At 29.3% G+C, this 13,982-nt stretch overlaps 1 protein-coding gene across 6 annotated transcripts in view; it reads right to left on the bottom strand.

Moving 5' to 3' along the window:
- Atg18a (Autophagy-related 18a) overlaps positions 1-11,756 on the bottom strand; it is a 43,417-nt gene extending 31,661 nt beyond the window's left edge. For 3 of the 6 annotated variants that reach the window (XR_006225185.3, XM_016054216.4, XM_016054218.4), the window contains exon 1: positions 11,598-11,756. Coding sequence is in view for 4 of the 6 variants with exons in the window: in XM_016054216.4 (XP_015909702.2) it covers positions 11,598-11,698 (101 nt within the window). In the remaining 2 variants the exon portion in view is untranslated. Of the gene's footprint in view, positions 1-1,640; positions 1,918-11,597 lie in introns of those variants that run through there. The other 3 variants (XM_016054217.4, XM_071185461.2, XR_011637732.2) reach the window with 2 other exon arrangements.
- Positions 11,757-13,982: the final 2,226 nt, after the last annotated feature.

Raw genomic sequence — 13,982 nt, 5'->3', positions numbered from 1 at the left:
AAACTGCACACAGAAAGTTAGGGAGTAATTTGGCACTATTTCTTCATGCAGAATAACTTTTTCAAAAAATTCTTCCTCCAATCTAATCAAAACAAAGAAAAAAAGCTTTTTATACTTTGGACTAAGAATCTTGCTCACAAAAGCCACTATTAACTTTTTTTTACAAATAAAAGACACTCGTTCTTGATTATAGAAATAACATAAAGATTTAGAAACTATGGATCTGTTTGGCAATGTGGAACTTTTGGAGCCTACTTTAAATTTCTTCAATTTTTAAGAAGTTTATCATTTCAGGGTTAATTGTTATTAATCATTTAACAGTTTAATAATAATTGCTTTATCAACATTTTAAATATTGCTCTCAAAAAATTAAACTAAAATAAAAACGTTAAAATCTTTAAGAATAATAAATTGTAGGTAATTCCCGAATTTTACAAACTTATAGAACGTTCCTACTGAATGTGGTTTGATAAAATTTGCAGTTACTGGTGCAGAAGCTACCTTTTGGGTGATTATATCGGGTTTGGCGAAAATGGCCACTGGGATAATGGTCAGCAGAATAAGCGAAAATGGCTAATGGGATAATGGTCAGCTGAATAATCTCTAAGCAACCACAAAATCAAGATTACCTCCTAAATTCATAGTTTCCACCAACAATAAAATAAATTTAAAACGCCTGCTAATGTTAATTAAAATAAATGATAAAATTTTATTGATTTTAAGTACAAAAGGAAAAAAAACTAATAGAATATAATGATAAGAAACGTGAAAATAAAAAAAGAATAATAAAATAAATATATTTCTGAATATACATTAAGTTTTACTAAAAACTAAATTCCTAATTAAAATCAAAAATCATAATTACGTTTTATTACAACTTAATTAATTATCTAAACTTTAAATCTTATTTTTAATAAAAACGTATTTCTTTAAACATACTGATTAATAATACTCAGCGTGTCTAATAAATAAAAATTTAATACGAAACAAATAAAACACTGAACCTAATATTATTGAAACTGAAAGTTCCAGCTTTAATATACAAAATGATGATAATGTGCAGAAAGATAAAAATAAAAAATTTTGCAGTTATATTAATTTTTACTTTTATTACAATGCGGAAAAATTCCAGAAAAATAATCAAGTTTTGAACGAAAAAAAAATATTATAACTAATATTTAAGCATAAAAAACATTGCATATAATAAAATATTTATTGCTAATATACAGATAGGTGTGACACTCATGAATCACAAACTGGGTAGAGCGAAACTATAAAGTGGAAACATTTAATCTCTCTAAACTTTTGACAGTTGCATTTTACTTCCTCAAACAATCATTAACCACAGACATTTCAAGGTTGCAACAAACAATTCTGTACCTCTAAAACCAGAAATATAACACAAATAGCTACGAGCAAAATCGAGGTGAACAATACGATCCTCACAAAGACACCTTGCTTCATATAAAATGCATTATACATTTAGCACAATTAATTTGAAAGAGAAAAAATCTCAGCAAAACGTAGATTGCAATCAAAAATTCTATTTTAAAACGCCTCTATCAAATCATAAGAGGAATGTAAACATTACGAAATATTGTTTGTAAATAAACAGCCATACTTGTTTTGGTATAACTTACGTGCAATCTTGGTTGAAATTAACGAATAAAACTTCCCCGGATGCTTCATCAGTTGATTCGATTAGATTCATTTTATGTTTAATAAAAGAAATAATTCACCTTGAGTTGCAGTGGGTTCAGAAAGAAAGTTTTTGTAGGTTATTTAAGAATGCATGTAATCAAACCCTTCCTAACTTCGTCGTCCTGCCATTACATCAGCTGTCTTTTCTACTCTTGTTGTTTTGCTCCTTCATTTGACTCACGCTCAATGTTTTGGGAGCGTTTGCGCATGCGCTTTAACATTACAACACAAAAGATGTCTTGATCACGAAATTTGACTTCCAGCTGCCCACTGCGCTTGCGTTGGGAGGTGACACAATATTGTGTTTTAGATTAGTATTGGTTAATGATGTTGGTGATCATGACGCGAAACGATGATGACCAGCTTGAACTTGTTTTCATTTTTTTTTTATCGTTCTCTAATTCTTTTGTAATATCATTTCATTCTAACAACATAAAAACAGATGTTTGAAAACGTTTGCAGCGATTGTTTATTTTTCACCTTTACGGATGTATAGACGTAGAATATGGATATAAATATACTGACGATAAATATTTAGCGTTCTTTTTTATCTGCCACTTGTTAAAATCTATTGAAAGGTTATAGTTTTAATAATTTATAAACAAAAGCATTTTAAACTTGTACTCCCGGGTTGACGCACCTGCATCTGTCAGAAATATTCATACTAAGAGGCATGTTTGGATTTTTAATTTCATTATAAAATGCTTTTTAAATGAAAATTTACGACATCTGAAAAAAAAAAGGTAGGTTAAGTTATTCTTAGAGGAATGCATGCAATTTTAAACAGAAGGGTATGCGTCTCCATTCGCAAACACTTCCCGTTTGCGCAACCCCCACACTGAAATTATTTTGCGTGGAATTTATTTAATTATATCAAAACTGAGATGAGCACCGTAGGCCTTGGCTCTCAATGGGCTGTCGCGCCATTGAGTTTAGTTTCAGTTTAGCAGTACATCATTAAGGATAAACAACCTTTTATACAGATAATAAGTTTATTTATATCGTGCAATTCATGAGGAGCATTTTACCATGATAGCGAGAGTAGCCTAATTTCTGCTTTTTTTGGAATTCACTTCTCTACTACTTTGTAATAAATTATTTTGCTGAAATGTAATTAGCATCCCTGTGAACAACAACAGCAAAAAATGTTATAAAATTATCGATATCATGGTATTCATTCATTCTCAAGGATGCCAACTTGCATCGCATTGTGGAAAAAAATTTTCTACAAATAGCTGGAGAAAAAAAAGTTAACACTGTAAATAACTTTGGATCTAATGATGGGATCATCATGTACTATATGGTTCAACCTTAATGATTCGCGAGTATAAACTTTTAGTTGTCGTCTGCACTAATTAATTAGTGCAGACGATATTTTACGTTATGAAATCAGGCACCAAAATGTACTTTCCCTGAGTAAACATACTTTCGATGGATTCGGATTTTAGACTCTCAGGAAAAGTAGTCGCAATTTGAAAAATATAATCCCACTAACTTTGTCAGGAGAGAGGTCGAAAGTCGGGACCACCTAATGTTAATTTTACTTTTTGCGTATTTTGCCATGTCTCGAGAACTTTTCATACAAATCGGTAAAGTTTTGCATATAATTTTAAAATTCGTTTATTTAAAGATAAATCCATGTTAAAAAAAACTTTTTATAATTTTTAACAATTATTTGTTATTTTAATTAATAATAGACGAAAATTTTTTGAACTGTACGGTATTTAAATTAATTTTCACATCATTTAAAAGAATGTAATTTCACACTGCGAATATCAAAGCTTAAAAAAGTTGTATATTTAAAATTGGATTCCTAACGAACTATTCACTATCTTTATATCTCTAGCCATTGTCGCTTTCATGGACTGGCCACGGAGACATACATTTTTATTTCAACTTTTAAACTTTTTATAATTTATAGTACTGTCAGGGTTGAGACTAACTGTAATTTTCTTAAAAAGTAGCAGTGAATTTGAGAAAAATATAGAAGTTTAAAATTAATGGAATTAACGAAGAAAAAAAAGCATATATGGGAGTACATATAGGGGTACAAAAAGTAAATAAACAAGCGAGTTTTTTTTTTTTTTTTCGTAATGCTCATTTAAGTAGAAGTTAAATTAAAAAAAAATTTTAGTTGCTTAAAAAATGTATGGGAACCGAGAGGGCTGGAAAGATTCGATCGGTCAGCTTAATGTCTGTTAAAAACATAACTGACATGTAAGAGAAGGGGCTGATGAATAACCAAGTAAATTATTTTAAACGACCCCGAGTTTTTTCTAATCCGACTTAACAACAATACACATTTTTCTTTTCTTTGAAATAACTTTAACATGCTCGTTAGTGCTAATAATAAAAAGACATATAAATTTTTTTTTCTTACGTAATAATGATAAAAATATGAAATCTTGTTTTGAATGAAACGTTGACAAGTACAGTAACAGGTAAATATTGATGATAAGTGTAAATCCTCCTATCTCTCTTTTTTCGATAAATATTATCTTAAATAGTGGGTCAACACAATGTTTCCGAGAAGCCATTGGTAGACTCAAGTAATACGTAAGCAGTTCTATCCATGGAATGAGGTTTTAAACAGACTAGCTTGTTTTAACTGCTTAAAAGAGCAATTTTGTCATCTTGAATTTCGAATTTTTAGCTGTGAGAAATATCTATGGATCTCATAAATAAATATGCCTCGTAATTTTTTTATTCGAAATTTAATATCAAATACAAATTGATATATATTTACTTTTATGTGAATGTAGTGCGGCAAAAGAGCTAAAAGGAACATCCTGAATAACTTTTGATTAAATAATCGGATCTTCACGTTTTAGGACTTGAATGGTTCGAGGGGGTGATCTCCAATATGCTAATCAATTAGTGCAGACGATAGTTTATTTTACAGAAACATGCACAAAACGGTACTTTCTTTGAATAAACATGCCTTTTTTTCGACGAATTCGGATTTTTGATCTTCTAAAAGGGGTAATCAGGGAAATAGGGTTGCAATGACAAACAGAAGAGCAGTCCCTTATGAGAACTTTTTAAGCGTGTTGAAAGATTTATACGCAAAATTATAATTTTTCTTTTAAATGTAATTCCATGCAAAAAAAATAACTAGTAAATATTTATTATTTTATTTAATAATAGCCGAAATATTTTTGAATTGCAAGATACATACATTTTTGACATCACTTTAAAAATTGCAGTTTTATATAGCAAAATATAAAGTTTGAGCGAAATGGGTTGTATAGTTCGTGAGAAATTGAAATTTAAAAATGTCAGATATTTAAATTTCGATTATTACTTGAACGATAAGGGTCAGACTTCGTATTTTGATCTGAAAAATTACTTTCTTTGAAATGGTGTAAAAAAAATTGTGTATCTTACTATTCAGAAACTTTTTGATACTTAAAAAAGTCATATTTAAATTTCGATTATTACTTGAACGATAATGCTCAGACTTCGTATTTTGATCTGAAAAATTACTTTCTTTGAAATGGTGTAAAAAATTTTATATCTCACTATTCAAAAACTTTTTAACTACGTAATATTAAATTAAATACTAAAAAAAAAATTACTAAAATTATATTTTGCTTGGAATTATCTTTGGATAAACGAATTTCCTAATTGTGTGCAAATTTTTTTTCAATTTGTTTAAAAAGTTAAATATGGCAAGATGAGAAAAAATTAAAATTGAGGTCCAAACTTTGGACCACTTTCCTGACTAAACTATCGAGACCCTATTTCCCAGATTGCGACTACCCCATATTTTGAGGGTTCGAAATTCAAAATCGTCGGAAAAAAAGGTATTTTTATTCAGAGAAAGTACGTTTTTAAGTCTAATTTTGTAACTTAAAAAATCGTCTGCACTAATTAATTAGCTTATTTGAGGTCATCTCTTCGAACCATTAAGTTTGAATCTTAGAAACGAGAAGATCCGATTTAATGATAGTATCAAAAGTTATTCAGAGTGGTCAGTACTGTACGCACTGTACGTGTACTGAATTGTATTTAAAATTATGAAAATGATTTTTCACCCATTCACGCTTATCGTTTTATGTTGTTAAGATATAAAAGTTGAAGTACGATGCATGTTTTAACCAAGTACATATTTCTATCCGTAACCTGATACATTAGCTCACTAGGACCTAATTATAGATCAAAATGTAAATAAATTTATGATTATTACTGTTAAAAGAAGGTTTACCACAAGTGAAAAAATTAAACATATATGTAAATATAGAATGATCATATGTTTGTAGGATTAAAATCTATCTGCAAAGTATCACTTTAGCTTTTATTACCACTTGGGAAAATCATTGTTGGAAAAGTTGACGGGTATATTATCCTCCTACCACTATTTTATGCTGCGACCACGGCCCCCATTTTTTTTGATTGGGAAAAAAATTATGGTAAAAACAATTCATTTTTGTCTAGTTTCTAACATAGTTTCTGTAAGTAAATAAGTTAAATATTTGAATTTTAAAGAGCGGAATCATAACTTTCTAAAAATTAAATTCTAAACTGTATAACACTCATTCAATTTTCTCTGATTCTATCGATTTGTATTGCAGAAGCCTAAAATAGATGTCTGCCCAAACGTTCTTTAATTAGTGCATATATTCTCCCGATTATGATTTTTTTTTTAACTTTATTTTGTAACAGTCAATGAACAGCCGGCCCAGTTTTCGGGTTTACGACTACTAATGTTCAACTCCGTAGCCTTGTCATTTGGAACGCAATCCAGAAGAAAAGAGTAACCCCTGAGAAAAAGACAACTCCTGGATCAAGGATTGGGAGAAATTTACCTTCGTGAAGAACTTTTTGCTTGAACTAACCCGCATTTGCGTTGCACGGCGAGGAAAACCTCCCATGGTTCGCCTGACGGCATGGGGACTCTAACCCATGATCCGTCAACTACTGAGCATATTTTACGTCAGCACTGTGGTGGGTGCAAGCTGGATGCGGAATTCGTATCGACCAGCCATCGCTTGGATTCGAGCCCGGTTCATCTCATTCGCAGGCGAACGCTCTATCCCCTGAGCTATCACAGCTCATGTAGTAAATCTTTTAAAAAAATTAAGAAAAAGAAAAGAGAAAAAAACTGTCATCCGAAGCAAAGCAATTTTTTAGTCATTTTGGGGACACCTTAAATTTTTTTTTAAAAAAATTTGGAATGGAAGCTCGAGCCTCTCGAGCTTTTTCGGTAATCAAGCCCTGGTTGAGAGCCTTGTTTTAAAAGGGTCACCAAGATAATTGTGGTGGTCAAAATGACTTTGAATTAACATTACTATGTCGAGAGTCATACATGGCTGTCACCAGGGATGCCGACTGCTTCGTAATCTACAAAATATTTTACAAACCGGTAGAGAATTAAAATGGCAGATTTTTGTATAATTTTGTCAACTTTCTAAAAAGCTGAACTATGTATCGTTTAATATAAGCATTTGAATCATTAAGAAGTAGTGGTGGAAAAAGGCTCGAGCTTCCACTCCAAATTTAAAAAAAAAAAAAAAAATATTAAGGTTGCTCCAAAGTGGCTGAAATATTTTTTTGTTTCGGATGACAGTTTTTCGCTTTTTTTTTTCTTTCCAATTTTTAAAAGGTTTGCTAAATCGGGAGAATACTTGCACTCATTAAGACGCATTGGAGCAGACATCTATTTCAGTTTTCTACAATACAAATCAGTAGAATCAGAGAAAGATATGGTAGGTGTTATACAGTTTAGAATTTAATTTTTAGAAAGTTATGATTCCACTCTTTAAAATTCAAATAGTTAACTTATTTACTTACAGAAACTTTGCCAGAAACTAGACAAAAATGAATTGCTTTTGCCATAATTTTTTTCTCTGTTTCACTTTCACCCATACACATGTAACTGCTAAGCTGCGCATGGTACCTCTAATTCAGTTTAAATCCCACAGATTGATCCACGTGCAACCATATATAATGTCAAATGTGCCATAATAGGGAGGGGGTAGAAATATTATGCTTCTGAGCCACTTATAGAAATAATATTTATAGCATTAGTAAGTTTCATTTTAATGGACATAGAATTAACGAAAATTTTTCTCAAACAAAAAAAAGTGGGCCCCGAAACGAGTCTGGGCCTTCCTTAATCTCGGAGGTTAATCGGGCACTGTGTAAAAAACTTATAAAACGAATTAACCACATTTTACTACCACTAGAAAATATTTATCCGCAATTCGGCTTCTCTGTACCACTAAACACAAATTCACACATAAAGCTGAGACAATTGGCTGCTCTGATAATAACTGAAAGTTTTACGACATATTTCAGAATTGTGCACAACTAAATTAGATTTTTTTTTAATTTTTAAATTTAGATTTTTTTTCCGTCATATTTATTAACTTAAGTTCTGATAAAAAATTGTAACACTGTTTAATATTGTTAATAAAAATATTTTACATAAAATATTTATTATTTCTTGTTAAAATGCTAAAATTCTTGCCTGATTACTATAAATTTTTACTGACTGAATAAATTAAAAATATATACTTAAAAAAAACAAATCAAATCAAATAAAATATATTTATAAACAGTTATTTTAAAGTACTCTATACAGAACATAGTTTCTATTCATTACTTATCTACGAAAACTATATATATATTTATTTAGTTTTAAATGTCCTTATTTAAATAATGTAAAACAAAATAAGTACTATTATATATGTATATTAAGCAGCAAAATATTTTACATTTAGCTTATAAAAAGTTATAATTTAAAAGTTTCACCTAATTTTATATCCCATATATTCTCTTTCTTTTTTATCTACTAGTCTATTTTGGAAATAAAATAATAATTTACACACATTCACCTCTCATTATTTTTATTTATTTACTTATTTATTTTTGTTGATAAAACCGCCAATATTATTGAAATGAAGATTTTAATAAACCTCGCAAATATCAGAACATATTTATAAATTCTACTGCACACAAAGCTGCCAACCCGGGATCCTTAGCTTTCCACCTGATTCGCATACCTTTTTTACTTCTTTCTTCGGTAAGATTTTAAATATCATGTATCATTACAGAACACCCGGTATATTTGCTGCCTTGCGCCTAAATATAATGGAAATGATTAATAAAGATGTTCTCTACATTTTTTCTCTTCCTAATCACATCTTCTTAAGGATCTATTTTCGAATTGAAAGTAACACACTGTTTATTAACTAATCGTTACTGCGTTAAAAGTAATTCAAAAGTCTGGGTTTATCAAATTATTGAAACACGTGATAAGCAAAGCAAATGGTTAAATTGAATTTATTTATGAAATTAAACTATGCAAATAATAAAAATAGTGATCTATAATACTATATTTGATAAACTAATTAAAAACAGAAATAATAACTAGCATTAATAATAAGTAATAGGGCTAATAAATTGAATATTAGAAGGATTAATCAACTAAGTAATAACAAAATTAATGTAGGGTAAACCAACCAGTGAAGGAACACTACCCAGTGAAGGAACATTTCATATATATTGATAAAAAATAAGAATTTGAAAGTTTTTCTTTAGATTGATTGGTAACAATAGCTTACTGCCAAACAATAGGAAGTCATCTAGCAATGTTTTGGATTACTTGGTCACATACACTTCACTGGAAAAAATTTTGAATTTTTTATTATCTCTGCGACACCTTGTTTCTTTGAAAAAATTATAAGATGAGTGTTTGTATTTATATGTTTGAAGTGGAATTAATTGGATGTAATAGTTTTATTTTTCTCACTGTGAAAAAGAGAATTCAAAATATAGTTATTGAAGTTACGTTTTATTTTTTTTAAGCATCGTAGCATAATAAAGTACTGAGATAAGGGGTGTTAATTCACTGGATCACCAAACGATGAAAATCCAGTGAAGGAACAAGTATTCCTTTACTGGTTATTTTTCTAAGCTAAGGAAAATAAAAGATAAACTTTAATTTTCTTGTACCTTTAGTGATGATCCGCATCAAAAGTATGTTAAAAATACGAAAAACAACTTCTAACCAGTGAGGGAACAGGCATGTTCCTTTACTGGGCATAGATTTCCCAGTGAATGAACAGTATGTGTTAATATGCTGACACTTTAAATTTCAGTTCATGATTACAAAAAAAAAAGTTGACATTTTCCAAGTATTTATATGTTATAATTTCAAGAATAGGTTTGTTTTAAAATATTTGTATGGCTTATAAATTCATAAAGAGCATTAAAAAATTAACCAAAATTAAGTGTTCCTTTACTGGGTGTTCATTCACTGGTAAGAGTTGTTCCTTCACTTGGTCTTCTTACTACTTGCTATTTGAACCTCCAAAACTTTAAAACAATATTATTTAAGTTCTCTGCAATTTTTTTACATAATTTGCAATTAGTAACAAATATGTTAACACTGTCATTTAACTAAAATTGCGAATTTTGAAATTAATATGATTTTTTAAAAGGCAAGCGAAGCTTAAGTGTTCCTTCACTGGTTAGTTTACCCTACTTAGAAATAACTGGGCTGACAAATTTAATTATAACATGATTGAAGAACTATGTAATAACAGATCTATTAAACTAAACAATAGAGAATCACTGTACTTAACAATAACAAAATCATTAAATTAAGCAATGACAAAATTATTAAACTAAATAATAACAGAATCGTTAAACTAAACAATAACAGAATTATTAAACCAAGAAACAGCAGATTCATTAAACTAAACAAGAACGTTATTATTAAACAAAATATTAACAGAATCATTAAAGTATAACTGAACTATATATATAAACTAAACAATAACAGAATTACTGAACTAAAGAATAACAAAATCATCAAACTAAACAATAACAAAATTATTAAACCAATAAATAACAGAATCATTAAACTAAAAAAGAACATAATTATTAAACCAAATAACAGAATCAAATTTTTCATGTTTTACTACACGTTTTTAACTCACACACAAAAAGTGTAAGACATAGAAAAAATGGTTTAAGTCAGCGATTCTCAAATAGTGTTCCGCTATACCCTTGGGTTCCGCGGAGGGATCACAGGGGTTCCCCGTAATTTTTTTTAACCAGTAATGATTTTTGAAAACTGTAATTATATTTACATCCAAACAATAACCCATAATTCGATATTTTTGTTGTTTGTATGAAATTTTCTAACCAATTAAAAAAAAAAATTAGCCAATTTTCTTTTTAAAAAAAAATATTTTTTCAAATGTCTATATAGTGGAGAAATAATGAAAAATTACAACATATCAATTACAGATTCAATTTATAAAAAAAAAAACAGATTACAGATTCAATTTATAAAATGATTATGTTACAGATGACATGTTAAAGATTCAATTTTTAAAAAAATTGAATCTGTATTTAGCATCGAACTTTTCAATTTAAAATAAAATAATCAAATTGAAAACTTAAAAAAATTTTATGTTCCTCCGATAACTAACCCATTCTGAAATTTCTTATCAGCTCTTTTTCTAAAGCTATGATTCTTTATTCAATTTCAGCCTCATGAAACTAGATTTAGATTAGATCCAAATCTGCGAGTTCAACTGTACTGTTTGAATAAAACCTGTACATTTTTAACTATTATTGATTGAACGATGTATGAAAAACACGTTAAATAATTATCAAAGTAATCAGTAGATTTTTTTTTGTTAGTATATTAACAGCTGCTGATAAATTTTCTTTATGAACTTTGGGGTTCCGCTAAAGGATGCTCAATCATTTAGGGTTCCATACCCCCCCCCCCGCAAAAAAAAAAAAAACATATTTGCGAATTCTCCCACTACTTTTCTCAATGATGATAAATTATTCCTATGAAGGTAGTGAGATTATTTTGAGATAACATGATCAACAAGTCAACAACCAACTATAACGCAAAAGAATATTCATACCTTAGTTTATAATATGGATCCTTCTTTAAATTACTCAGAAAATCAATGGAAAAATGACTGTAATTTAAATATTTTAATCTTCTTACTCTCCTTTCCGACATTGTTTCCTACAAACTTTGCCCGGGTTCTTTCGACTTTCCTTCCAAGAAAACTATTCATGCTAAAATTCAAGGTCACCCCACCTGTTGAAGGGACTGGGTCGGACCCCCTGGATACTGGCTTCGCAAGAATTTCTCGTTTCAATGATTGGTCATTTCGATAATTGCTCAGTTCATCTTTTAATCCAAGTTCTTCGATTCATGCATTTTTCGGATTCTCTCTCATTTCTTTCTCAATTTGTTTCCCTCTCGTGTTCTCAAATTTGTCCTTAAATGACATTTTCGTTCAAAATTGAACTGCTGAGGGAGCAGACGAATTCTCCCAAAGGGAAAATATTTCTAAATTCGCTTGCATTAATATTTTGTAATTCTTTTTTTTTTTTTTTAAGTGCTCACCGAAAATTTTCAAATGAATGCAAATTCTTTAAAAATAATTGCAAATTATTAATTAATAATGTTAATTAATTATTACATTCTGCGGGGGTAATTTTTTCAAAAATCATGTATGCATTAATATTTCGTAATTTTGAAAACCGTTTTGTTCACCGGAAATTTTCAAGGAAAATTAAATTCTTTGAAGAAGCCTTCTATTCTGAGTTCGTAAAATTTTAATATTTATTAGCATTTACGTGGCTTGTTAACAATTTAAGTAAAAATATCTTGTTCTAAAATTGAAAACGATTTTGCTTTTTAAACTCTGAGCGAAATAAAAAAAATTACAAACCTTTTTCCATGCATACGAAAAGATTTCCCCATACCTTCTCCTTTTTTTTTTACTTTTACATTTTAATTTATTTTATAAAACTTTAAGTAAAACATTCTTTAGGATTATCTTGTATGTTCTTTATGTAATCAAAAGTCTTAACTTCTAAAAAACCTGCTTAAGAAATCCTTTAAATTTTTTACTTATCCAAATTTAACTTTAATTACAAATACGAAACTTGCCGAGTTTAATAATCTTCCAATTTTATGTTACACTTTATGTATTTAAAAAATAATGAAAATAAGGGTATTTTAGTGTCGTAATCTCATGGTTAGTTCTTATTATATGAAATGAAGAGAACAAAATTGTGTGATAGTCACGATAGATAAGTATAAAAATAATGAATAATAATTCAATATCATTAAAGATAATTGAGAAGTAATGAAAAGTCTTAACTTCTAAAATTTGTTTAAGAAATTTTTTACTTACCCAAATTTAACTTTAATTACAAATACGAAACTTGCTGAGTTTAGTAATCTTCCAATTTTATCATAAGATTGGAAGATTACTAAACTTGGTAAGAATACTAAACTTGTTAAACATAAATTTTTTTTTTACCCATTTTGTATTTAAAAAAAAAATCGAAAATAAGGGGATTTTAATTTCATGATTAGCTTTTATTCTATACAATGAAAAGAACAAAATTGTGTTACCTCCACGATAGATAAGTATAACGATAAGGAAATATAATGAAGTACTTAATATACACAATTATATATACTAACATTCCTCTATCACTTTCAATCGATTAAAAAGGCTGTTAATAGGTAATTACAGAAGATTTCTATACTGCCTTTCATAACAGACGGTATTTGTATTGTATTAGTAAAAGGCATTAACATTTCATTATTCTTGGTTAACCAAATTATTTAAGAATAAATAACAGAGATGCCAACTTGCTCCGCTTTGTAAAAAAAAAAATGTTTTCTAGCGGTGATGAAATGTCGGTTATTTTTAGTTAAATATTTTTCATTTTAAGTAATTTTTCCACCACTATCTAACAAAATCACGAAGTATCATAAGAAACGAACTCATAGTCGCGGTGGCTCATGGGATAGATCGTTCGCCCCCAAATGGGGTGGATCCCGCACCCGGCTCGCACCGACCTCAGAGCAGACGTTAGAGAATCTTTGCCGTCAGACTAACCGTGGGAGGTATTCCTCTCCATGTAACGCAAATGCGGGTTAGTTCCGTCAAACAATCCTCCAAAACTTAGCCCAATAATTGATCCTGGAGTTCCCTTGTCTTCTGGATTGGGTTCAAAATTACAAGGCTACGGCGTTGAATATTGTTAGCCGTAAACTCAAAATTGGGTCGGCTGTTCAACAACCCAACATGATACTTTTAAAGAGCAGACGTAATTACCCTTATTCTACAAGCTTTACTACTTAATTAGCTACCAATTTTTTAAAACTTCTGTAGAAAGCGGAGCTGTTGGCTTCCCTGTAAATATTTATTAAGAATTATTTTATAAATCTAAGGAATCATGTATACATTCTTTTTTTTCTTTTTTAGTTTAAAGAG

Source organism: Parasteatoda tepidariorum, chromosome 5 (assembly GCF_982258835.1).
Source record: "Parasteatoda tepidariorum strain Cologne lab strain chromosome 5, Ptep-v5.0, whole genome shotgun sequence".
Classification (NCBI taxonomy): Eukaryota; Metazoa; Arthropoda; class Arachnida; order Araneae; family Theridiidae; genus Parasteatoda; species Parasteatoda tepidariorum.
Note: the sequence above shows the minus strand (reverse complement) of the source record. Positions and strands in the feature narration are given on the sequence as shown.